Source organism: Orcinus orca, chromosome 13 (genome assembly GCF_937001465.1).
Source record: "Orcinus orca chromosome 13, mOrcOrc1.1, whole genome shotgun sequence".
Taxonomy (NCBI): Eukaryota; Metazoa; Chordata; class Mammalia; order Artiodactyla; family Delphinidae; genus Orcinus; species Orcinus orca.
Genome location: NC_064571.1, coordinates 39544965 through 39571941, shown reverse-complemented (window position 1 = coordinate 39571941; position 26977 = coordinate 39544965). Strand labels below are relative to the sequence as shown.

Sequence of the window (26977 nt, the reverse complement as noted above, 5' to 3'; positions counted from 1 at the left end):
AATGTTTAGCTTTTGTACTTGGAAAGAATATTTGAATATTTTACCTTTGCTTTCTTTTCTAATTTGGAATAGTTACTTAAACCCTTGAATTTAGTACACTGCCATACTTACTGTGATCACAAAGTACATATTCTTAATAATGATGCACCTGCTTATTCACCTGATAACCATTTTCTGGCTCTATCCCATGATGTATCTGAACTCTGCTAAGAAGCAGGTTCTAACTCTTGACTCAGATATTTAAGTACAGGAATTTAGTCTTATCATCGCTCAGTATGACCAGATCAAGATGGGTGACTTTGAGAAAAAAATCAGGTGTTTCAGATTGCTCTTGTACTTTCTGCGTCTGGCTTGAAAAGCATCACCTGCATTTCTAAAGATATTTTCAAGTGTTTTAGATGTATTTTCTGTAGGGCACCCCAGCCAAATGCAAAATTTGAACAAAGCTCCACCTGTTAAGCCCCAGTTTAAAGGCCCCTGAATTCCTGATAAAAAAAAATATATATATATATATATATATATATTTTTTTTTTTTTTTGGCGGTACGCGGGCCTCTCACTGCTGTGGCCTCTCCCGTTGCGGAGCACAGGCTCCGGACGCGCAGGCTCAGCGGCCATGGCTCACGGGCCCAGCCGCTCCGCGGCATGTGGGATCTTCCCGGACCAGGGCACGAACCCGTGTCCCCTACGTCGGCAGGCGGACTCTCAACCACTGCGCCACCAGGGAAGCCCCTGATAAAGTATTTTGATGACATAACTAGATGAAGCTAGGCCTTGATAATATAGTTTCAGGTAAACTGTTTCTTCAAGAGTAATGTATGGTTACATGTGTCTTTCTAAGACTGTTAGTGTGCATTGTTTCCAGGGGAGAGAGTTGAAGGTTGGGAGTGTGTGGAAAATATTTGTTTAACTTTGGACTCTGTTTAGCCTGCTTTTTCTCTCTAGTATTTGATTCCCCTTAAAAGTAAACCAAGCTTCATTAATACTTAGAGGTCCAATCAAAGATAATTTGAATACTGAAACTTATAACCAATTAATGACCTTCAGTCAAAAAAGACCCTGGCTATTTATTAATAAACTTTGCTCAGGTTTTCCTATCTCTATGCACATCGTCCTTGATAGGCTCTTCCCATATAAATGGAAATCGAGGTGATTTATTATTGTAACTGACTGTATCTCACTGAGGTGAAACATGGATTACATCATCTTTTCTGCCAGTTTCCTAAATATATATGTTAGACTCTGGTAATTATTAGTTTCTAGACCATTGTTCCAAAGGCCAAATATTTTTAAATGTTTTAAAGTTGGGCTAAAGAGCTCAATAAAACTGAATGAAGAATAAGAGGCTTTCAAATCTGAGACCTGTTCTTAATTTAGCCAAGTGAAGTACCTAATTTGCCATACATTTGCTCTTATTTCCAAAAGGAGATAACCCTGCCTGTAGCTCAAACACAGGAGCATCTTTCTTTTTTTTAATTGGTTTTTGCTTTCGACTAAATGAAAACCTGGCAGTTTCTAAGCTCACATATGAGACTATACCCCTTTCCTATTTAAATACATGTTTGAGGAAAAAGTTCCTTGTAGCCAGGGAAAGCTGCTTTTCCTCCCTTTGAAAGACTCTCATCTGAGAGGCCCCTTCTTCCCCCTCTGTACTTGTTTCTCCTGGGTGATGTTCAGTGCCATCAGTATAGACACAGCACAGCAGCTCACCAACAGCAAAGGTACTTTTACAAAGTCAGATCCTGAAGGTTCTTCTAGCTGATGACAGAGTGACTCCCTCCCTCTGAAGATGCTTATTGGTCTTCCTTTGCCTGCCACTTTGAATGGGGGTGGGGAATACCATGTATTTAGAAAGGAAAATATAGAGAAAAGAACATTGATCTGGTGACTGTGCCATCAACAAACAGGGATAATAGGCATGTCATTTAATATGCCTGGGGCCTCAATTTCATAACCTGAAAAACAAGGTAGTTGGGTTATATGGTCTCTAAGAATTCATACTGCTCTAAAATTACATGGGTATTGTTCTTTGGGATCTTGAATATGGTCACTCTTAAAATCCTATACTTTTCCCTTGTCTCTCAAGACAGTGTGGACCTAGCATTTGTCCAGTGTTACATGGAATTTCTGTCACCACACTTCAAAGGCCTTTTCCTTTGATTTCTACCTAATTTGGGGTTGATTGATCCTAACAGTTATTGAGAGGAATGTTTTTGAGGGAAATCTTGGGAGAGTTGGCTTGTAACAAGTAGAAAGGCCTCAGAAATGTTTAAGGCTGTTTCAAGATCTGGTTATCTTTCAATTATCTGGTTGATGTTTCCCAAGCAACTTGTTCACAGCTTGTCACAATTTCTAGTATAACCACTAAATCCAAGGTAGCCCAATTCCGAGGCAAACACAGAGCCAATCTAAATCCTCCTTCCATTGTTTTTATTACAGGGTGCTATGGAGACAGCATGGACTTTGGAGTCAGCCAGAGCTGGGAGTTCACAATCTGACTCTGTCTTTTTCTGATTTTGTGATACAGGTTAACCTCCCTGTGTCTCAGAGTCATCATCTATAAAACAGCAATACTTAAGTACTTACCTTAAAAATTGTTATGGGATTAAATGTGATGACAGACAAGAAGAGCTTCTCATGTGCCTCTTAAAGAGAACACCAGACATTTGTATACCTCTTTAGCATTTATGAAACACCTCATAGAAGTAGTTTCATTTAGGGTGTTGTGTGGATAAAATATCATTTAGGTATTGAGGCCTGAGTCAGGCTTGCTGGGTAGGGGCCCTGGGCTTTGGAGCTAGGTCACACCAGATCCAGAGCCTTGGCTATCTTGAGGGTCTTGTCTAAAATATCCTTTTATATTTTCCAGGAATCTGAATTTCTGTGTTTGGAGTTTGATGAGGTCAAGGTCACCGAAGTCCTGAAGAAGCTCTCGGAGGTAGAAGAAAGTATCAGCACACTGATGCAGCCAGCCTAGCTGAAGATGGAGCTGTTGAAGCAAAGGTGTTCATGATCCCTCCCCAGGGACATGCTTTTTTAAAAAAAAAAAAAAAATCTTATTCCCCCAATAGTATTAAATCCTCAAGTTCAAATCTTGCCTGCCTCAGCTTGCTGCGATTTCTTTCTCTCTTCCTTTCATTTACTCTTATAGTTGATCTACTGCAGACGTTCTTATACTTCAGCATACAGAGGCACTCAGAAAAGCATTTTTTTTAAAAAAAGGCCTTAAGGACCTTATCCACAGAGACTTGGATTCAGTAGGACTGGGGTGGGATCAGCTTTAGAAACCCTTGCTATGGTGGCTTATTCCTGGCTAGGATTATAGGAATTTATACATGATAAATCATGTATAAATTTGGTCAAGGCTGACCAAATATGGCCTGAGCTGGGGTCTAGAGGAGCCTGCCTAACCTAGAAGAGGTTTACTGACCTTAGTAAGACATGAGATGCTTCTGGAACTGATTGAGGCATTTGTATTAGTTCTGCTTAAATCTTGGGGGGTCTGGTTTGATCTGAGCTACTGAGAAACTTGGGCTTTTCTGGAACCTAGAACTAAATTGGCCTCATCATAAAGGGTCTCCCTTCACTTATCTCAAGTCAGGATTGTGGGAAGGGAAAATGTCTCTTGAAGTGATGTGAGGTCTTTACCTCAGAAAATTTTACCTAAGTCATCAAATAAAACTTCTTCAGAAAGCTAGCATAAAAACTAGGTCCTGAGAATTCCCTGGTGGCGCGGTGGTTAAGGATCTGCCTGCCAACGTGGGGGACACGGGTTCAAGCCCTGGTCCGGGAAGATCCCACATGCCGTGGAGCAACTAAGCCCGTGTGCCACAACTACTGAGCCTGCGCTCTAGAGCCCGCGAGCCACAACTACTGAGCCTGTGAGCCACAGCTACTGAAGCCCGTGCCCCTAGAGCCCTTGCTCTGCAACAAAGAGAAGCCACTGCAATGAGAAGCCTGTGCACTGCAACAAAGAATAGTCCCCGCTCGCCGCAACTAGAGAAAGCCCGCATGCAGCAACGAACACCCAACGTACCCAATAAATAAATAAACAAACAAACTAGGTCCTGGTAGAGAAGTTATACCAAACACCAAGAATATTCTAAGAGGAGGAACTGTCAACTAGTACATTGAGGCTATGGTCCTTGTTGAACAGGTTTTGTCATCTGACACTGATAACATTTAGAAACTTCAGTTGCCTTTGGGATGTAATGTGTCCCAAAAATGTAGTGCTCTTGGTCTGTGGTTACAGCATATGTCAGTTCTAATGAGTTTATTCCAGGGCAGTAATAATTCCTCTTCTGTTAAGCATTTTCTCCTAAATCAGTTTAAAGACATTTTAGGAGCTTTTCCAAAACCCAAGCAGAAAATTTGGCTTCCTCCCTGATTAAAACCATCCCAGCAGTTAGCAGACAATAACCAGAAAGTTTTAAATGTAGCCCCTGTGGACCCTTCAGAAAACATCTTGAAACAGTATGGTAAATAGATTCAGAAAAGGCGCGTGGTTTGGCGAAAGAACTATTAAAACTTGCTTTCTGTTCGCAGGGCTACTGTCACGTGATCCAGGAGAATTTAGATAATGTCTCCTGCTGTAAAATGGAGGAAAAGAATATCTCATCAGATAATGGGATTCCAGATGTCACTGAAAGGAAGAACTGTAGCTACCATGTTAGTATTGAGTCACATTTCCAATGAAAGTCTATGGAGGCCTGAAGGAACAGTCCATGGGCCCACAGGGAGAGGGCATCATTGTTGTGGTTTGAAGCTCTATTTAGGTCATTCTGTGAAAGTAATAGCCACAAAAGTGGACATGGGCTTTTTTATTATATCCCCAAACCCTAGGTCATTGGTAAAACTGAGTGCATACTGAATTTTTCAGAATAATGATAATAATAATAAAAGAAACTGGTTGCTGAAGGTGGGCCCTATATTTAACACTAAACACTTTTGAATGCAAGTGTTTCAGACAGGGTGTGTTTGCATGTGTTTTATGTTTACTGGTGATTTTTTACTTTCTGATTGCCAAGGGAGTATTATGTTTATTATAGTCTATTGTGAAAATATAGTACTCACTAAGAAGAGTTAAATGACCCATCAACCTAATATACAGAGATAACAAAAAGAAGGCTAGGACTAGAAGAAAAGTTGACTTTCCCTGAATAAATTCCTGGAAGTGGAGCACATGGGTTTTTTGGGGGTTTTTATTATTATTATTATTGAGGTATAGTTGATGTACAGAGCACACAGTTTTTAAGACTTTGATAAACATTACAAATTGCTCTCCAAAAAGGTTAATATCAGTTTGTATTACCTCTAAGAAAGTATGCGACTAAATCATTCCCTTTCTTGCCTATTGGATATTATCTGCTTTTTGTATTTTCTGGTACTGACCTGTTTTTGTAAATTTTTGCAAAGGGCACTTACTTATACTAGGACATCTTCCTGGGGATGGGGCAAGCATGGAGAAAGGACCAGGAAAGGAGAAAACTGGCATAAGGGTCCCAGCAGACCCCACTAGGTTTCCTACCTCTATAACCCTAGGTTAAAACCACTTTATTTTGAGTTCAGGAAATGTGGAGCAAAATAAAAATAATCCTCAGCCTGAATTGGGCCTTGTAGAAATTGTCCCTGCTTAAACCATAAGCACTGTAACTTCAGTTTGTTTAGAAACAGTACAGACAAGCCAAACATTGCTTTCAAAATAAAGTCAGAAAGAATCTCCAGACTTCAGCAGTTTCATGTTGATAGGGAGCAAAGGATTTGGCCTTATTCTCAGGACTGCCTTTTCTTGGAAGCTCTGGTTCCTATCAGCTTCATCAGTGGAGGCTTAAATTCGACTATTATAGCCTCCTCTTTCCTTTATATAACCTCTCTTCCCCCAGTCTTGCTTTAACGATGATTCAAAAGGAATTGCAGCATTTTAAAGTTTAGTTTAACTTAGTCTTTCCCAAGTGCAAGCAGGTGGTGAAAAGCAAACGATCACATTGAGTATCTGAAATCTTAAATAGCTGACATTGTGTCAAGCTAGTAATTATTGAAGTTCTTTTTTTAGACCTGAGTGAAAATTTGGAAAACAGAATATAATAGAAATTAAAGGAAAATAAATGTTAAACAGCTGTTAGAAAATATTGTTTTCTGAAGTACACAATAAATATCTAGACCAGTGAAGGGACAAGGATATAGAAGGAGGCCTTCTGGAGTCAGATCAGAAATGGTTTGATACTTTTCTAAAAGAACAGGATGCTGGAAAAGTTGGGCCTTTGTGAGACAGTCGCCACCTTATAATTCTTAACTGTCCAACTTCCCAGCCAAGGTTTTCAAATATTTTAGATGGTGATTTAGCCAGCAGAAGGGAAAATGTAAATAGAACATAATTAGTTTGCATTTAACTCTAGTTGCAAAGTGTACAGTTTTTTACCTCAAAATTTGAGAAATAGCAATTTTTATCTAAGTGCAGTCAGTTCTCCCTTATCTGGGGACGGCCATAAACGTCTCTTACCACGTCACAACTACATGCCGTGCTCACTAGCTTATGTTGCAAAGGAACCTGCCTCGGCCTGTTTCCTGTCAGATAAATGGTGCCAACCAACATAATTCACAAGTTTAGTACATATATTATCAGAATAAAATACTAAGCCTGTACATGAGAAGATAGTAAAATACGGGTATTTACATCTTTTACTCACCAAGCACTGTAAGTAGGCCTTTTGTTTCTCTCTTACCTGCTCTTGGCTAGTTTTCTGTTTCTTGCTAGTGTTAGGGTTTCAAGTTCTGTTGATTTACAGGATGGAGGTGGGGGAGAAATGGGAAGGGGGGAAATATAGGTTTGATTGCACAGTGGAATAAGAGATTAAACTACTAGTTTAAAGGAATTTAGGCTGAATAATGAAAATAGTTAAAATCCTTAATGCTGCTATTATACTGTTTTTACATTAAAGAAATAAAAATAAATTGGGGAATTTTATATGATTCATATTCTGGCTAGTTTTAGAACCATGGCTAAAATTTGGCACTGATCTCAGAATGACCGATTTGGAGGCTTTTGTAGAAGCTATTTTATCATCTTGTCAAAATGGGGAAACATCTGGAGAGACAGGGCAGAGGACTTGTACAAGGCCATCGTCAGGAAGAGACCTTAAGGTACTGTCTTCCATCTCTATGTTCTACCTGCCAGACTCACCAAAAGAATAAAATGTGCTTGTAGAAAATACCTATGTCTTAGCTCATTGTGTTTAGATGATAATAATTTTTCCAGTGATGATTTTTCTTTGGAGATATGACCTTGAGGGCTGTGAGGTCCAGTGTCACTTGCAACCTGCATCCACATTAGACCTGTCTCTGTGCTGAGGCTGCTAATGTCCTTTGTAGAGCCTGATGCTATTTCTTATTACCTTGGCTTCACTCAGTGCCACCCATCTCTAGGACAATGTGCAAGATGAGTCTGCTGCCACATGGGGCTTCCTGGCTGTCCACAGTACCCAGACAGGCAGCAGATTATCCTTATCCTTGCTGGACAACCATGACCCAAGCTTACTAAATACAACATAACTCTTGTTCATTAATTCATTATAATAATGTCTATAGTGAATTCTGTAGCAGCCACTTCCTCACTGTTACGGTTTTCTCAACATGGTCTACCCACAGTGCAGTAGAAGAGAAGTCAGATTTTTTTTTTTTTTACATTTTAATTATAAAAGTAACACATGTTGGGAATTCCCTGGCTGTCCAGTGGTTAGGACTCCATGCTTTCACTGCAAGGGGCACAGGTTCAATCCCTGGTCAGGAAACTAAGATCCCATAAGCCACATGGTGCAGCCAAAAAAAAAAAAAGTAACACGTGCTCATTAAAAATTATTAAAGATTATTTAATTTTTAAATCAGTATAGAATTGTATAGAATCAGTCTTCCTTGCCTTTTGCTTTTAAAAAAAGTCTCTCTCCCCTGAAGTACTTGCTGTTAACAGTCTGGAAGGTGTGTTTCCTTCCAGACACTTTCTAGGCACATCAAAGTAAGGGGGTATATACATACATACATACACACATATATACTATATCTATATCCATATATATGTTGATATAGTTATATGTTCAAGGATACCTTCAAAGCATCATTTTAGTGGTCCTTAACTTTTGGATGATACTTTATGTCTTAAAGAATCCAATGAAAGCTATGGTTTCTCTTTCCCAGAAAAAAGACATGCACATATTCACTGAATTTTTCATTCAGTGTCAGGAGTTTCATGAATTCCCAGAAAGCAATCTGCCACCACCTCTACCAATCCCCTAAGGTTTATGGAGCCAGGGGCAACCAAGAAAATAGCAACAATTTGTAGTGGATTTGGAGAGGATTATTATTTACAGCAGAAACCTAATGAATCCATATACTCAGGGTGCTCTTAGTTGAATTTTCTGGTCAACAGAGTTTATCACAAAATCTTTTTTGGTTACAAAACTTTGAATTAAAAACATTATAAAAAGTCTCAGTTCACTCCCCTCTGTGACAGACAAGGATCCCTCAGTACTCCATTCTCATCCCTTTGTGCCTGCTGAACTTTCACAACTGCCATCACAGCGCCTAAGCATTTTAAGTACACCTCTTTGTCTGCACATCTGTCTCCCCCCACCCCTACCCCCGCCCCATGGCTGTGAACTCCTTAAGGAGAGGGACCTTATCTCATCATCTTTGTATGCTTCCCCCTCCCCCTGCCTACAAAAGTCTCCACAATTGTGCATGAGATGAATGAGCATCAGAGGTGTGATGATTGAGTTGAGTATTAATCAAATCCAGTGGTTCCATTTAGTAGGGAGAAAGAAAGCATTGGAGTCAGAGAGATGTAGGTTTCAATCACAGCTCTGCACAGGCCTGACTGTGGGACCTCAGGCGAGTTTAGTTTTCTCATCTGAAAAATAGGGCTGATTTTTTTTTTTAAGGGATGATAAATCGAATTCACAGGATTAGATAGGATAAATAGGATTTAGGAGATAGTCTAAAAGACATCTTTTAGAGACCCAAGGGCTCTTTGCCCGGGTCAAATCCTGGCTCTTTTATTTACAAGTTGTGCAAACTAGGGCAACTTATTTAACATCTCTTTGCCTCAGTTTCTTCACTTGTAAAAATGGGATGATAATACAATAATACCTACCTCAGTTGGCATACTAGGAGAATAAAATGAGTTAATATGTAGAAAGCACCTGGGATAATATCTGCACAGAGTTGGCACATATAAATGTTTGCTGTTGCTATTTTTATTATCATTATTACTACTGTTAGGAACTGTCTTCTTAGGAAGCTAAAACCAGTAACCACGAAGCAGTTTACAAGCATTTCAGGTCAGTGGTCAATTAAGTGCTAAATTGAATGGTACAAACACAATTGCTATGAGAGTTTCAGCAAAGAAAAAGGTCAGAGGGGGCTGGAGTCATCTGGAAAGGTTTATAAGCCAAAGCTTTTTAAAATCAGGTGAACTCGTGAAGATAGAGGGGTATGTTTTTGGATCTGGAGGTGGAAAGGGAACACGTTTCCAGGAATGGGTAGGGTCACTCCTTTTCATGGAAGGGGCCTGCCTTTTCTCTTGGTGGATGTTTACAATTCCGAATCTTTTCTGGCTCACAATCTGGGGCTCAGGTTCTAGGTGATGAGTTGTCATAAATGGAGAGCTGAGAAAAGGGAGGCTAATGCAGTTGTGTTCCTGTGGAAGACAATCAAAGCTAAACGTAGCTGGAGTCAGAGAATCTGTGACTGCTAACAGACGCAGGACTGTGCAACTAACAAACCCCAAGGCTTACTCCCTCCATGAGGAGGTGAGGCCACAAGCAGTTACTGTAGCATGCCTGGTGGAACTCTGGGCCCATTCTGGCTCGATTGAGAAGGAAGGTGAAGTCTGTTGTTCTTTCAAGGGTCGCTTACCTGCCTCCTGAAGAGAATCCCCAGGGCCTAGATTCTGGAAAGGGAAGGGAAAGCAACGAGAAATAAAAAACAACCTTTGTCTTGTTAGCCCATGAGATTCACGTTCATGCCCCACAAGCACTTTGCAGGAAGGAATGAGTGGGTTTTTTTGGCTGCGTTGGGTCTTCGTTGCTGCGCGCGGGCTTTCTCTAGTTGTGGTGAGCAGGAGCTACTCTTCGTTGCGGTGCGCAGGCTTCTCATTGCAGTGGCTTCTCTTGTTGTGGAGCATGGGCTCTAGGCATGTGGGCTTCAGTAGTTGTGGTATGTGGGCTCAGAAGTTGTGGCTCACGGGCTCTAGAGCGCAGGCTTAGTAGTTGTGGCGCATGGGCTTAGTTGCTCTGCGGCATGTGGGATCTTCCCAGACCAGGGCTCGAACCCATGTCCCCTGCATTGGCAGGCAGATTCTTAACCATTGTGCCACCAAGGAAGCCCAGAATGAGTAGTCTTTAAAAAAAATTCATTCCTACCTGCTCTTTCCCACAAAGCAGAGTTCATTTGTGGCGACTTAACGGGGGTGAAGGTTGTTACTCTGTAAAACTGAACTTTGCCCAGAGAGTTTGTATTTGCTGTCAACCAACAGCCAAAGAATGGCCCAGGAAGGCAGATGGGCCAGGTAACATTCACTGTCCCCTGGAGCCCCACCCTAACCTGGAGTGGCCGGCCCAGGTAGGGGCTAGAGGTGAGGTGCCAAATCCTCTGGGCACTGAAGGTCCACCTGGCTTTGGACCTCATAGACCAAGGAGGTGCCTTTCCCCAGATCCCCTCTGAGGTGGAAGAAAGCAAATCACTTCATAAATTACTTACTGTATGATCCATTAAACCATAGATGTAACCATTTGCTGGTTAGTGTACCACCACTTTAAATATGGTCTATAGGGAATTTAGAGAAAAATCTTTTCCCCCAGTATCAGGAAGTAAGTAAAATAAATAAGTAAGTAAATAATAACTAACCAGATAATTCGAGTAGAGGAGTATCCAGTGGGCAAGTTATCAGACCCACCCAATTCCCTTGCTGAGACAGATGGGAAAAAGCTGATCCTTCTTTGCATCTATGCTTATGTATGTAACTTTAGTAAATGGGGAAGAGTAAGGCAAAAGTTTAACAAACAGTCCCCTTTCCTCTCCCTGTACACATAGGGAGCTGTTGAATAAAAAGCCAAGGGAATTTGATTCTGAAGTTCCCTGAAGAGCTGGAGAAATCTCCTCAGGGGGGACCTGACCCTGGGAGAATCAACTTGCAGGCCCTGTGGGAAAGCAGCTGGAGAATCACTGCTGGAGAGGTGAGACCCAGCTAGTCCCTATTGACCTGCATGAGCCCCCGGAGAGAAGTGGTTGCTGCATAACAGCAGGGCCATTCTTTGTAGATGGAACACTACACCTAGTTTTGTACCTGGAAGCTTAGCCAATTAATAAGCCACTTAACTGTGGTTTGTTAAGAAGCTGGTTTGGGGAGACGTCGAGGGTTTAAACTCTTATCCTTTCCTTCCATTTTATCTTATCCTTGTCCTGGAAAAGGACTGAAGATTGCTGGTGACTTGTTCCATTTCTCACCCTTATTTTGCCAGGTGCTAAATCACCCAGAACTAAGCACATGCTTCCAGCTAAGTTTTTTGAGAGATTAAAAATGTTTCAACTGTCAAAAGTATCACCATAGTCTTAGGAAAAATCAGGACTTTTGTAGGATTTCTGTGCTTTCATAGTTTTTTTGTTTTTTTCAGTTTTTTTAAATTATAAGTACAAAGAAGGGAGGAGACTCATAATCTTTTTTCAGGGACTGTTAAGGGTCTTAATCAGGCCTGATATCCCACAAAGTTTCCAGGGTGCCCTGTGGGAGGAGTATAGGGCTGCCCAAGAGGCCGAGGCCACTGGAAGAGGGATTGATTATATTTCAGGGTTAAGAGGGTACCTCCCATTCCGGGAGCTCAGAACATGGACCTTGGCCTTTTGGGTGGAAGTGTATGGACATTTCTGTCTTCAAGGAGCTGTTTTGGTTTGGTTTTAACTTTATGCAAATAATACATGGATACATTGTCCTTGAGAAGCATTTAAACCTTATAATTAAGGCTAAAGTCCTCTGTGACCAGTACCGTCCATCCTGGTTTCTTCCTCCTCTTCCTCAGCAGTAATCTCTGTGATCACTTTGAGTGTATCTCCTTCCATGGTTTTTTTATGATTTTTACCTACCTGCATATATGGCCATATTTACAGTACTGTTTTATGTATTCCTGTAACACAAGTGCAATCACACTGTATGTATTATCCTGCAAATTGCTTTTTTCCCTCAACAGCATGTTTTGGAACTTTTCTAAATTAGTACTACAGAGACCAACAACCCACCAAACTGATATAGAGAATATTTCAAAATGGAAGCATCTGAACTACAGAAGATGCTGAAAGAAATCTCATTAGAACTTCCCTTATCTGATCAGAACAGAGCTCTACTAGAGCCAGCTGCCAGCACTCTCCCCCCATCACCCTTACGGCTCAAATTAGGGAGGCTGACCTTGGGCACCGAGACATCCCCCCAAAATTGTGTAAACACATCTCACCAGAGCCTTCCATCCTTTGAAGCCCAAAGCCCCTCCCCTCCTATTAACCTGGTATATAAACCTTTACTCGTAGCTATTCTGGGAGCTACTCTAGAGTAGTACAGGGAGTACTATGGGGTGGTCCTGCATTCATAATATTAATACATTTTTCTCCTGTTAATTTGTGTGTTGTCAGTTCATGTGCATCGCACTCCCCTCAGTCAGACCTAAGTTGGTAGAGAAGTTTTTCCTCCCAAAAGTTTATATAAATTTACCTCACTAATTTCAACTGCTGCATAGTATTACAGAGAGACAATAGGTTTGGATTTTGTTTTTCTTTAATTCCCTATCAATGGATTTTTAGGTTGTTTCCAGTTTTTCCCCATGGCAAACAATACTGCAGTGAATATACTTGCACGTGCCTCCCTATATACATGTGCAAATATATCTTAGAAAACAGGAATTGCTATATCATGGGTTATACGCTTTTTAGATTCTAGACACTGGCAAATAGACTGGAGTACGATAAATGTTTAACAGCCAGTCTCCCATAAAAGGAGGTAGGGGCTAATTTGTAGCATTTGTCCTGTTTCCATTGTGTGAGTTCTCCCACCATGGCCAATTTCAAACTACTAATATTCATTACGGAACTTGGATTTGGGACGAGTTATACACCGTTAACTCTTGCAAGCTGGTACAAACTGGCTCCAGCACAGTTCGAGAATTCCTCAAACTTAGGATGCAGATAGATATCGGCAGATAGCCCTCCGAAGTAGCCCAACCAACTTGTACTTTCGCAAGCAGTGTATGAACCTGTCTTGATAATATTACAGTTTTTTGCAAATATGAGTCAAAAAACGATACCTCATTTTGCCTTGCATATTCCCAGTCATCAATGAGGTTGAGCATCTTTTCACATTTTATCAGTATTTCCTGCTCTGTGAAATGGTCCATATCCTTTGCCTGTTTGTTTTTTCTTGTTGTTGTTTTACTTATTCATCTTTTTCTTACTGATTTGTTGGAGCCCTTGATGTAGTCTGAAAATATATTGTCCTTCAAGTAGTTTTCAATCTATTTTAGAGAATAAAATTGGAGGAATATTCCCAAATTCTATTGAGTACCTATTATATGAACATACCCATCAAGGACTGGGACTGAGAAAAGTACACATGGTGTACATCAAATTCTGTGTGTACTTGTGTACCATTGTGGTAGGGTCAGTTGAACACACATGTGCATACCACTAGTACTAATAACAAGTAATTACTGTGAAAAATACATAAATTGTATTTTGGCTCATTCAGGCTATTTGTTGTATTTTTCATAAGCATATTATCGATCATTTCTCTTGGGGTCACTTAGGTCACTGGACTTTTTTCCTGAAGGAATATATATACCAGCACTTCTTATTCACACTGAAGTCTCTTGTGAGTCTTCCTGTGAGGTCTCATCCTCATCTTTTCACTGTTGGCCCTGATCTGAAAAGGTGGAGTGCTTTTCTCTCCAGGCTATTCTTCCCTGAAAATGACTGGCTGCCCCAGCAGCTTGCTGTCTTCTGGGATGAATTAAGAACTACAGTTTTGCCCAGGAGGAACCAAGATGGCGGAGTAGAAGGACGTGCTCTCACTCCCTCTTGTAAGAACACCAGAATCACAACTAGCTGCTGGACAATCATCGACAGGAGGACACTGGAACTCACCAAAAAAGATACCCCACATCCAAAGACAAAAGAGAAGCCACAATGAGTTGGTAGGAGGGGAGCAATCACAGTAAAATCATATCCCATCACTGCTGGGTGGGTGACTCACAGACTGGAGAACACTTATACCAGAGAAGTCCACCCACTGGAGTGAAGGTTCTGAGCCCCACATCAGGCTTCCCAACCTGGGAGTCCGGCAACTGGAGGAGAAATTCCTAGAGAATCAGACTTTGAAGGCTAGTGGGATTTGATTGCAGGACTTCGACAGGACTGGGGGAAACAGAGACTCCACTCTTGGAGGGCACACACAAAGTGTGCGCATTGGGACCCAGGGGAAGGAGCAGTGACCCCAGGGGAGACTGAAGCAGACCTATCTGCTAGTTTGGAAGGTCTCCTGCAGAGGCAAGGGGTGTCTGTGGCTCACCATGGGGACAAGGAAACTGGCAGCAGAAGTTCTGGGACGTACTCCTTGGCATGACCCCTCCCAGAGTCTGTCATTAGCCCCACCAAAGAGCCCAGGTAGGCTCCAGTGTTGGGGTGCCTCAGACCAAACAACCAACAGGGAGGGAACCCAGCCCCACCCATCAGTGGTCAAGGAGATTAAAGTTTTACTGAGCTCTGCCCAGCAGAGCAACAGTCAGCTGTACCCACCACCAGTCCCTCCCATCAGGAAACTTACACAAGCCTCTTAGATAGCCTCATCCACCAGAGGGCAGACAGCAGAAGCAAGAAGAACTACAATCCTGCAGCCTATGGATCAAAAACCACATTCACAGAAAGATAGACAAGATGAAAAGGCAGAGGGCTATGTACCAGATGAAGGAACAAAAAACCCCAGAAAAACAACTAAATGAAGTGGAGATAGGCAACCTTCCAGAAAAAGAATTCAAAATAATGATAGTGAAGATGATCCAGGACCTCAGAAAAAAAATGGAGGCAAAGATCGAGAAGGTGCAAGAAATGTTTAACAATGACCTAGAAGAATTAAAGAACAAACAGAGATGAACAATACAATAACTGAAATGAAAACTACACTAGAAGGAATCAATAGCAGAATAACTGAGGTAGAAGAACGGATAAGTGACCTGGAAGACAGAATGGTGTGGAATTCACTGCTGCAGAACACAATAAAGAAAAATGAATGAAAAGAAATGAAGACAGCCTAAGAAACCTCTGAGACAACATTAAACGCAACAACATTCACATTGTAGGGGTCCCAGAAGGAGAAGAGAGAGAGAAGGGACCCGAGAAAATATCTGAAGAGATTATAGTTGAAAACTTCCCTAACATGGGAAAGGAAATAGCCACCCAAGTCCAGGAAGCACAGCGAGTCCCATACAGGATAAACCCAAGGAGAAACAGGCCGAGACACATAGTAATCAAATTGGAAAAAATTAAAGACAAAGAAAAATTATTGAAGGCAGCAAGGGAAAAATGACAAATAACATACAAGGGAACTCCCATAAGGTTAACAGCTGATTTCTCAGCAGAAACTCTACAAGCCAGAAGGGAGTGGCATGATATACTTAAAGTGCGGAAAGGGAAGAACCTACAACTAAGATTCCTCTACCCAACAAGGATCTCATTCAGATTAGATGGAGAAATCAAAAGCTTTACGACAATCAAAAGTTAAGAGAATTCAGCACCACCAAACCACCTCTACGATAAATGCTATAGGAACTTCTGTAAGTGGGAAACACAAGAGAAGAAAAGGACCTACAAAAACAAACCCAAAACAATTAAGAAAATGGTCACATTAACATACATACCAATAATTACCTTAAATGTGAATGGATTAAATGCTCCAACCAAAAGACACAGGCTTGTGGAGTGGATACAAAAACAAGACCCATATATATGCTGTCTGCAAGAGACCCACTTCAGACCTAGGGACACATTCAGGCTGAAAGTGAGGGTATGGAAAAAGATATTCCATGCAAATGGAAATCAAAAGAAAGCTGGAGTAGCAATACTCGTATGAGATAAAATAGACTTTAAAATAAAGAATGTTACAAGAGACAAGGAAGGACACTACATAATGATAAAGGGATCAGTCCAAGAAGATATAACAATTATAAATATATATGCACCCAACGTAGGAGCACCTCAATACATAAGGCAACTGCTAACAGCTCTAAAAGAGGAAATCGACAGTAACACAATAATAGTGGGGGACTTTAACACCTCACTTACACCAATGGACAGATCATCCAAAATGAAAATAAATAAGGAAACACAAGCTTTAAATAACACAATAGACCAGATAGATTTAATTGATATTTATAGGACATTCCATCCCAAAACAGCAGATTACACTTTCTTCTCAAGTGCACACAGAAGATTCTCCAGGATAGATCACATCTTGGGTCACAAATCAAACGTCAGTAAATTTAAGAAAATTGAAATCATATCAAGCATCTTTTCTGACCACAATGCTATGAGATTAGAAATCAATTACAGGGAAAAAAACGTAAAAAACACAAACACATGGAGGCTAAACAATCCATTACTAAATAACCAAGAGATCACTGAAGAAATCAAAGAGGAAATCAAAAAATACCTAGAGACAAATGACAATGAAAACACGATGATCCAAAACCTGTGGGATGCAGCAAAAGCAGTTCTAAGAGGGAAGTTTATAGCTATACAAGCCTACCTCAAGAAACAAGAAAAATCTCAAATAAACAATCTAATCTTACACCTAAAGGAACTAGAGAAAGAAGAACAAACAAAACCCAAAGTTAGCAGAAGGAAAGAAATCATAAAGATCAGAGCAGAAATAAATGAAATAGAAACAAAGAAAACAATAGCAAAGATCAATAAAACTAAAAGCTGGTTATTTGAGAAGATAAACAAAATTGATAAACCATTAGCCAGACTCATCAAGAAAAAGAGGGAGAGGACTCAAATCAATAAAATTAGAAATGAAAAAGGAGAAGTTACAACAGACACCACAGAAATACAAAGCATCCAAAGAGACTACTACAAGTAACTCTATGCCAATAAAATGGACAACCTGGAAGAAATGGACAAATTCTTAGGTATAACCTTCCAGGACTGAACCAGGAAGAAATAGAAAATATGAACAGACCAATCACAAGTAATGAAGTTGAAACCGTGATTAAAAATCTTACGGCAAACAAAAGTCCAGGACCAGATGGCTTCACAGGTGAATTCTATCAAACATTTAGAGAAAAGCTAACACCTATCCTTCTCAAACTCTTCCAAAAAATTGCAGAGGAAGGAACACTCCCAAACTCATTCTATGAGGCCACCATCACCCTGATACCAAAAACAGACAAAGATACTACAAAAAAAGAAAATTACAGACCAATATCACTGATGAATATAGATGCAAAAATCCTCAACAAAATACTAGCAAACAGAATCCAACAACACAGTAAAAGGATCATACACCATGATCAAGTGTGATTTATCCCAGGGATGCAAGGATTCTTCTATATATGCAAATCAATCAAAGAGATACACCATATTAACATTGAAGAATAAAAACCATATGATCATCTCAATAGATGCAGAAAAAGCTTTTGACAAAATTCAACACCCTTTTATGATAAACGTTCTCCAGAAAGTGGGCATAGAGGGAACCTACCTCAACATAATAAAGGCCATATATGACAAACCCACAGTAAACATCATTCTCAATGGTGAAAAACTGAAAGCATTTCCTCTAAGATCAGGAACAAGACAAGGATGTCCACTCTCACCACTATTATTCAACATAGTTTTGGAAGTCGTAGCCACGGCAATCAGAGAAGAAAGAGAAAGAAAAGGAATACAAATTGGAAGAGAAGAAGTAAAACTGTCAGTGTTTGCAGATGACATGATACTATACATAGAGAATCCTAAAGATGCCACCAGAAAACTACTAGAGCTAATCAGTGAATTTGGTAAAGTTGCAGGATACAAAATTAATGCATGGATATCTCTTGCATTCCTATACACTAATGATGAAAAATCTGAAAGAGAAATTAAGGAAACACTCCCATTTACCACTGCAACAAAAAGAATAAAATACCTAGGAATAAACATACCTAGGGAGACAAAAGACATGTATGCAGAAAACTATAAGACACTGATGAAAGAAATTAAAGATGATGCAAACAGATGGAGAGATATACCATGTTCCTGGATTGGAAGAATCAATACTGTGAAAATGGCTATACTACCTAAAGCAATCTACAGATTCAATGCAATCCCTATCAAATTACCAATGGCATTTTTTACGGAACTAGAACAAAAAATCTTAAAATTTGTTTGGAGACACGAAAGACCCCGAATAGCCAAAGCAGTCTTGAGGGAAAAAAATGGAGCTGGAGGAATCAGACTCCCTGACTTCAGACTGTACCTCAAAGCTACAGTAGTCAAGACAATATGGTACTGGCACAAAAACAGAAACATAGATCAATGGAACAAGATAGAAAGTCCAGAGATAAACCCACGCACCTATGGTCAACTAATCTATGACAAAGGAGGTAAGGATGTACAATGGAGAAAAGACAGTCTCTTCAATAAGTGGTGCTGGGAAAACTGGACAGGTACATGTAAAAGAATGAAATTAGAACACTCCCTAACACCATACAGAAAAATAAACTCAAAATGGATTCGAGACCTAAATGTAAGACCGGACACTATAAAACTCTTAGAGGAAAACATAGGAAGAACACTCTTTGACATAAATCACACAAGATCTTTTTTGATCCACCTCCTAGAGTAATGGAAATAAAAACAAAAATAAACAAGTGGGACCTAATGAAACTTAAAAGCTTTTGCAGAGCAAAGGAAACAAGAGGAAAAGACAAGAGGAAAAGACAGCCCTCAGAATGGGAGAAAATATTTGCAAACGAATCAAAGGACAAAGGATTAATCTCCAAAATATATTACAGCTCATGTAGCTCAATGTTAAAGAAACAATCCAATCCAGAAATGGGCAGAAGACCTAAATAGACATCTCTCCAAAGGAGACATAAAGATGGCCAAGAAGCACATGAGAAGCTGCTCAACATCACTAATTATTAGAGAAATGCAAATCAAAGGCACAGTGAGGTATCACCTCACACCATTTAGAATGGGCATCATCAGAAAATCTACAAACAACAAATGCTGGAGAGGGTGTGGAGAAAATGGAACCCTCTTGCAGTGTTGGTGGGAATGTAAATTGATACAGCCACTATGGAGAACAGTATGGAGGTTCCTTAAAAAACTAAAAATAGAATTACCATATGATCCAGCAATCCCACTACTGGGCATATACCCAGAGAAAACCATAATTCAAAAAGACACACGCACCCCAGTGTTCATTGCAGCACTATTTACAATAGCCAGGTCATGGAAGAAACCTAAATGCCCATCGACAGACGAATGGATAAAGAAGATGTGGTACATATATACAATGGAATATTACTCAGCCATAAAAAGGAATGAAATTGGGTCATTTGTTGAGACGTGGATGGATCTAGAGACTGTCATACAGAGTGAAGTAAGTCAGAGAAAAACAAATATCGTATATTAACGCATGTATGTGGAACCTAGAAAAATGGTACAGATGAACCAGTTTGCAGGGCAGAAGTTGAGACACAGATGTAGAGAACAAACTTATGCACAGCAAGGGGGAAAGCCGTGGGGGGTGGGGATGGTGGTGTGATGAATTGGGCAGTTGGAATTGACATGTATACACTGATGTGTATAAAATTGATGACCAATAAGAACCTGCTGTATAAAAAAATAAATAAAATTCAAAAATTAAAGAAAATAAATAATTTACCTTGTAGGGTAACATAAGCTCTTCAAATTAACTGTGTGCACAAATAGTAAAGCTTTCTGAACAATATACGTCTTATATAAACTTATAAGGATGACTTTTGTATACTATTTTATGCTTTATTCTATGCATTGAAACATTTTTTCAGTTTTATCTCAAAAAAAATAAAAAATTCCATCACCCCAACCAAAAAAAAAAAAAAAAAAAGGAACTACAGTTTTTCTCCGGGATGGACTGTTCCCATAATCCCTCAAATGCAGGATGCAGGAGATGGCCTGTTTTTACAAAGGCAGGGCTGTGGAGAAGAAAACAATAGAGGTGTCATCTGAGATGGGAGTGGTTATCTGCCAAATGCAGTTATGACTGCTTATAATTTGCTGCTCAGAGTGATTTCATACTTGAACCATATATCAAAAGTTTTAAGTTGAAAACATATTGAAATGGTACCAGGTGGTAGTGCAGATGTTAGGGAGGGAAACTCTTGAATCCCCAGGTGTCCTGACATTCTTGCCCTTCCTCCTTCCCCCAGTACCATGCCCAGTACTGGTTTTAGTGAATTCTGAACGAGGATCTTGATTCTCTGAATTCGCACTTAACTGGAAATGGTAGCTTTGGTAATAATATGTTAGAGGAGCAAGTAGTTCTTAACCAGGGATGGACATCAGAATCCCCTGGGGAATATCTATTAACATGCCAAGTCTGCTGAATCAGAGTCTGGGTGGAGGGCAGGCATGTGTATTTGGTGAAAGTTCTTGAATAATTTTTTTTAATTGAAGTATAGTTGATTTACAGTATCATACACAGATATTGTAAATATCAGGTGCACAGCACAGTGATTCAGCTTTATGTATGTATGTGTGTGTATATATACACACACACACATATACACATACACACATACATATATATATGAATTTTCAGATTCTTTTCCCTTATAGCTTATTACAAAATATTGAGTATAGTTCACCATGCTATACAGTAGATCCTTGTTAGTTATCTATTTTATATAAAGTAATGCGTATATGTTAATCCCATCCTCCTAATTTATCCACCCGCTCTTCTCTTTTGGTAACCATAAGTTTGTGTTCTATGTCTGTGAGTCTATTTCTGTTTTGTAAATGAGTTCGTTTGTATCTTTTTTTTTTTTTCAGATTCCACATGTAAGTGATATCATATGATATTTGTCTTTCTCTGTCTGGCTTACTTCACTTAGTAAAATAATCTCTAGTTCCATCCTTGTTGCCACAAATGGCATTATTTCATTCTTTTTTATGGCTGAGCAGTATTCCATTGTGTATATATACCACATCTTTATCCATTCATCTGTTGATGGACATTTAGGTTACTTCCATGTCTTGGCTATTGTAAATAGTGCTGCTATGAACATTGGGGTCCATGTAGCATTTTGAATTATAGTTTTCTCCGGATATATGCCCAGGAGTGGGATTGCAGGATCATATGGTAACTCTAGTTTTTAAGGAACCTCCATCGTGTTCTCCACAGTGACCGTACCAATTTACATTCCCACCAACAATATAGGAGGGTTCCTTTTTCTCCACACCCTCTCCAGCATTTACTATTTGTAGACTTTTTGATGATGGCCATTCTGACCAGAGTGATGTGATACCTCATTATAGTTTTGATTTGCATTTCTCTAATAATTAGCAATGTTGAGCATCTTTTCATGTGTTTTTTGGCCATTTGTATGTTTTCCCTGGAGAAATGTCTATTTAGATCTTCTACCCATTTTCTGATTGGGTCGTTTGTCTTTTTGATATTGAGCTGTATGAGCTGTTTGTGTATTTTGGAAATTAATCCCTTGGAATAATTCTGATGTGCCCTCATGACTAGGAACAACTATTCTATACTAATGCCTTTCTGTGGCAAGATTGGTACAGACATTCAGAGTAAGTGTTAGAAACATTTATAGCAATGTCTGTTGAATGTAATAAGAAGGTTGAGCTTATACAGGCATACCTGGTAGATTCTACAGGTTTTGTTCCAGACCACCACAATAAAGTGAATACCACAGTAAAACAAATACCACAATAAAACAAAAACCACATTAAAGCGAATCACACAAATTTTTTGTTTCCCAGTGCATATAAAGGTTATGTTTGCATTATACTATAGTCTAAGTGTGCAATAGCATTATGTCTAAAAAAAAAGTATATAAAAATAGGACACGGGGAGGGGGAAGGGTAAGCTGAGACGAAGTGAGAGAGTGGCATGGACTTATATATACTACCAAATGTGAAATAGATAGCTAATGGGAAGCAGCTGCACAGCACAGGGAGATCATCTTGGTGCTTTGTGACCACCTAATGGGGTGGGATAGGGAGGGCGGGAGGCAGACGCAAGAGGGAGGAGATATGGGGATATATGTATTTGTATAGCTGATTCACTTTGTTATAAAGCAGAAACTAACACACCATTGTAAAACAATTATACTCCAATAAAGATGTTAAAAAAGATACTTTATTGATAAAAAAATGCTAACCATTGTCTGACAGCACAGGGTTTCCACAAACCTTCAATTTGTAAAAGTAGCAGTATCTGTGAAGTGCAATAAAACAAGGTATGCCTGTATTGTGCATATCTTTAATTTCATTTTGTGTTTTACAAAATTATGTATCTTACAAAATTATCAGGCTGTGATAGATTGGAAATTTTATAAATTTTCTGGTTTGGCAGTTTTCTGATCTTAGGTGAGTAAGTCTCAATGACCCCTTTGGTAGGTCGTTGAGAGGATTAGCAGTAATGAATGTACCTAAAGCACTTAGCACAGTGCCCGACATTAATAGAAGTTAATGGGATTCCTTCACGGAACAGTTCCTAACAAAACTATCTTCCAGTTGGCTGTCGAAGAACCCAGAATCATCGAGTGTTGTGAGTGAATCTTTTTATTCAGGCTCATGCATCATATTCTAACCAGCCTAGAGTACATGGCATGGCAGAGATTTGAGTGCCTTTATAAACCATTCAACCATGAGTAAGGGTGCTTAGTGGCCATGGCACTTATAGGCCAACCCCTGACTAGCAGATCTTCCCCCAGTCTCCTTCCTGTCTCCTCTCATATTCCCGTTCCCCATAGTACTTTTCTCTGTTTCTTCCCCCAAAGATCCCAACTGCTTTTATTTCTTAAAAAGCACAGTCATTTTCTGTTCCTGAAGGAGCATGGGGGGTAGAAATTTCTGGCCACTGTGGTCTGGCCTCCTGTTCAAGCATCTAAAAATAACCAGACTGTTCATACTGGTCCAATTAACCTCCTGCTGGCATCGGTGCTATGTCCTTATTGTGCTAAAAGAGTATCTGTTCCTTCTTTTGACTTATTACAAAAAGCCCCTTTCTCTTACCTTCATCTTGGTAGATATCAGTCTCATTATTACTGGGGGCAGTGTTGCATGATGGTTAAATATAGGTACTTTGAAGCCAGGAACTTGGGACTGAATTCTGACTCTGCTCCTTGTTAGCTGTGTTGCTTAGGGAAAACATAATTTTTAAAAATTATCGTAATTAATATTAGAAGCAATAATATCAGGGCTATTTATTCTAGTGGAGAATGAGTTTGAGTCCTAGCCTAACTTGAATATTCAAGAAGGTGAAATGTAGTAAAAGGCTTTAACAGGCCATCTTTTCTTCCGAGATTCCACAGTTCTTTTGGATGACAGCACAGATCACTGGTTTGGTCTGACTAATTCTGAACTTCTCTGGTTAGGGTTTTTAAATTTAAGTAATGTGATTTAAAATTCCTCTGTGATTGGGACTTCCCTCGTGGTCCAGTGGTTAAGACTCCACGCTTCCACTGCAGGGGCCGCATGTTCGCTCCCTGGTTGGGGAACTAAGATCCCGCATGCCACGCAGCCCAAAAAATAATCATCATAATAAAATAAATAAATGTGAAAAGAAACAGGTGAAATTAGTTTTAAAAAAAATTCCTCTGGGGCTTCCCTGGTGGTGCAGTGGTTGAGAGTCCACCTGCCGATGCAGGGGACACGGGTTCGTGCCCCGGTCCAGGAAGATCTCACGTGCCGCGGAACGGCTGGGCCTGTGAGCCATGGCCGCTGAGCCTGCATGTCCGGAGCCTGTGCTACGCAACGGGAGAGGCCACAACAGTGAGAGGTCCGCGTACTGAAAAAAATAATAATAATAATAATTCCTCTGTGATTTAAAAGTTACTTCCTGTAAACCAGAAGTCTAGAATCTTGATTAGCTCAGATTAAAAATTGTATAAAGAATACTTCCATTTTCTTTTTTTTTTTAAATTGGAATATTGTTGCTTTAACACTCCTGTGTCAGTTTCTGCTGTACAGCAAAGTGAATCAGCCATACGTATACATATATCCCCTCTTTTTTTGGATTTCCTTCCCATTTAGGTCAGCACAGAGCACTGAGCAGAACTCCCTGTGCTATACAGTAGGTTCTCATTAGTTACCTATTTTATCTACCGTTTTCTTGAGCCTAAATTCCTACAGAGATTTAATTCTAGCAACTAATTAGCTGTTTGCTTCTCCATCTTTCTTCTGTTTATCTCCACTGCCTTGTTCACCCTTCAGGCCTAAGCTCAGACAACACTCTCTCAGAAAAGTTGCCTCTGAGCCTCCAAGTCAAGCACATGGACCCCTTTTCTGGCTTCACCGGAGAGGATTGTACCTGGCTGCCCCACCAGTTGGTGAACTTCTTATAGCCTACCTCCCACTGCCCTGTCTCCCCCTGACTTTCACCTCCTTGGTACCTGCCCATCCTTCAGTCCTCAGATCAAATGGTATACCCCCTGTGGAAGCGTTCCCCATTATACAGAGCCATATTCTCCTGTGCTTTTTATTTAATAGCATTTATCACAAGTCATTAAAAAAAAATTTTTTTTTTCATGAATGTCTGTCTCACTTAGACTATAAACTCCTTGGAGGCGGGACCATGTTTGCATTTGCTTACTGCTGTGTCCCCATCACCTAGCATGGTACCTTGCTCCCTGTAGCAGTTACTAAATATTTATTGGCTAATAAAGGATGCTATTTCATTCATTCATCTCCTTTAGGACAAACTGTCTTATTGGTATTTGTGGCCTCCACAGGCCACGGGTATACAAGCTCTTTATGGTATGAGAGAGAAAGGCAGGAAAATAGGTCTGCATTGAGGCAAACAAGGTGGAAAAATAGGTCTCTATCACCTGTGAACTATTCTTATCAAAAGTTAAACCTGAACCTAATCAAGCCTTTAGGTCTAACTCCTATTTCACAGGAAATAAAGAGATAGAATATTTGATAACACCATGAGAAAGCAATCAAACAAATCCAGAAATTTTAATTCTGCAAGACAACTGGCCTGGACAAAAAAGGTCATGAAAAGAAAAAGATGGGATGATTCTAAATTGAAAGATTAAACAGGCATAATATACAAATGCATTATATGATCCTTGATTGGCTCCTCATTGGTAAAAGGCAATTACAAAAGATATTTTAACTACAATTTGAGAAGTTGGAATATGGACTCTATATTAGATGATACTTCAGAATTGTTGTTACTTTTCTTAAATATCTTATGTAGAAAAATGTCCTTATTCTTAAAAGATATATGATAAAATATTTAGGGTGAAGTGTCATGATGTCTACAACTTAGACAAATGATTCAGCAAGAATAAAATACGTGTATAGATAAAGCAAATTTGAGCAAATATTCACAGTCACTTGAATTTGGGTGAAAGGTATACAGATGGTCACTGTAGAAGGTTTTTTGTTTATTTATGGTTTTTGGATTGAGGGAGTCAGGTTTAATTTACATTGGTATAGAGTAAAATTCAAAAATTTAAAATTTACATCATGTAAAGTTTTATTAATTTTGACAAACACATGTACTTGTGTAACTACTATCATGATCAAGATCTAGAATATTTCTACTGCCTTCAAAACTCTCCCTTGACTCTTCATAGTCATCCCCTCATCCTACCCCCAACACTTGACAACACTGATCTGTCCTCCATCCCTGTAGTTTTGTCTTTTCCAGAATATGATATAAATGCCTTTTAAGTCTTGCTTCTGTAACTTAGTGTAATAGTTTCCTAGGGTTGCTGTAACGGAGTACCACAAACTAGGTGGCTTAAAACAACAGAAATTTATTATCTCACAGTTCTGGATGCTAGAATTCCAAAATCAATTTGTCAGAAGGTCCATGCTCTCTGCATGGCTCTTGGGGAGAATCTTTTCATGACTTTCTCTTAGTTTCTGGTGTCACCAGCAATCCTTGGCATTCTATATCTTGCAACTGTGTAACTCCAATCTCTGCCTATGACATTGCATGGTGTTCTCCCTGTGTGTTGCCTGTCATTGCATTAGTTCTCCCTGTCTGTCTTTTATAAGGACACCAGTCATATTTGAATAAGGGCCCACCCTATTCAAGCATGACCTCATCTTAACTGATTACATCTACAAAGACCCTATTTCTAAATAAAGTCACGTTTTGAGATTTTGGGGGTCAGGAGTTCATATTTTTTGGAGGGGAGATACAATTGAACCCATGACACTTAGTATAATGCATTTGAGATTCATCCATGTTTTCACATGTTTCAGGAGTTATCCCATTATACGAATGTACCACACTTCTTTTTATTGAAGTACAGTTGATTTACAATATTATATTAGTTTCAGGTATACAGCATAGTGATTCAATATTTTTATAGAGTATACTCCATTTAAAGTTATTACAGAATAATTGCTATATTTCCCTGTGCTGTACAATATTATATTTCCTTGTTCCGTATCTGTTTTATACATAGTAAGTAGTTTGTATCTCTTAATCCCCTACCCTTCTCTTGCCCCTCCTCCCTTCTCTCTGCCAACTGGTAACCACTAGTTAGTTTTCTATATCTGTGAGTTTGTTTCTGTTTTGTTATGTACATTCATTTGTTTCAGTTTTTTAGATTCCACATGTAAGTAATAACATACAGTATTTGTCTTCCTCTGACTTATTTCACTAAGCATAATACTCTCTAGGTCCATCCATGTTGTTGCAAATAGCAGAATTTCAT

At 39.6% G+C, this 26977-nt stretch overlaps 1 protein-coding gene across 8 annotated transcripts in view; it reads left to right on the top strand.

Annotated features, from left to right (window-relative positions):
* The window catches only part of COMMD1 (copper metabolism domain containing 1), a 166300-nt gene extending 148001 nt beyond the window's left edge, over nucleotides 1-18299 (top strand). For 3 of the 8 annotated variants that reach the window (XM_004280646.3, XM_033407288.2, XM_049696108.1), the window contains one exon: nucleotides 2869-3095. In XM_004280646.3, the coding sequence (XP_004280694.1) occupies nucleotides 2869-2976 (108 nt within the window). In that variant the 3' untranslated portion in view covers nucleotides 2977-3095. Of the gene's footprint in view, nucleotides 1-2868; nucleotides 3096-4547; nucleotides 4668-6990; nucleotides 7140-11081 lie in introns of those variants that run through there. The other 5 variants (XR_007470907.1, XM_049696104.1, XR_007470906.1 and 2 more) reach the window with 5 other exon arrangements.
* Nucleotides 18300-26977: the final 8678 nt, after the last annotated feature.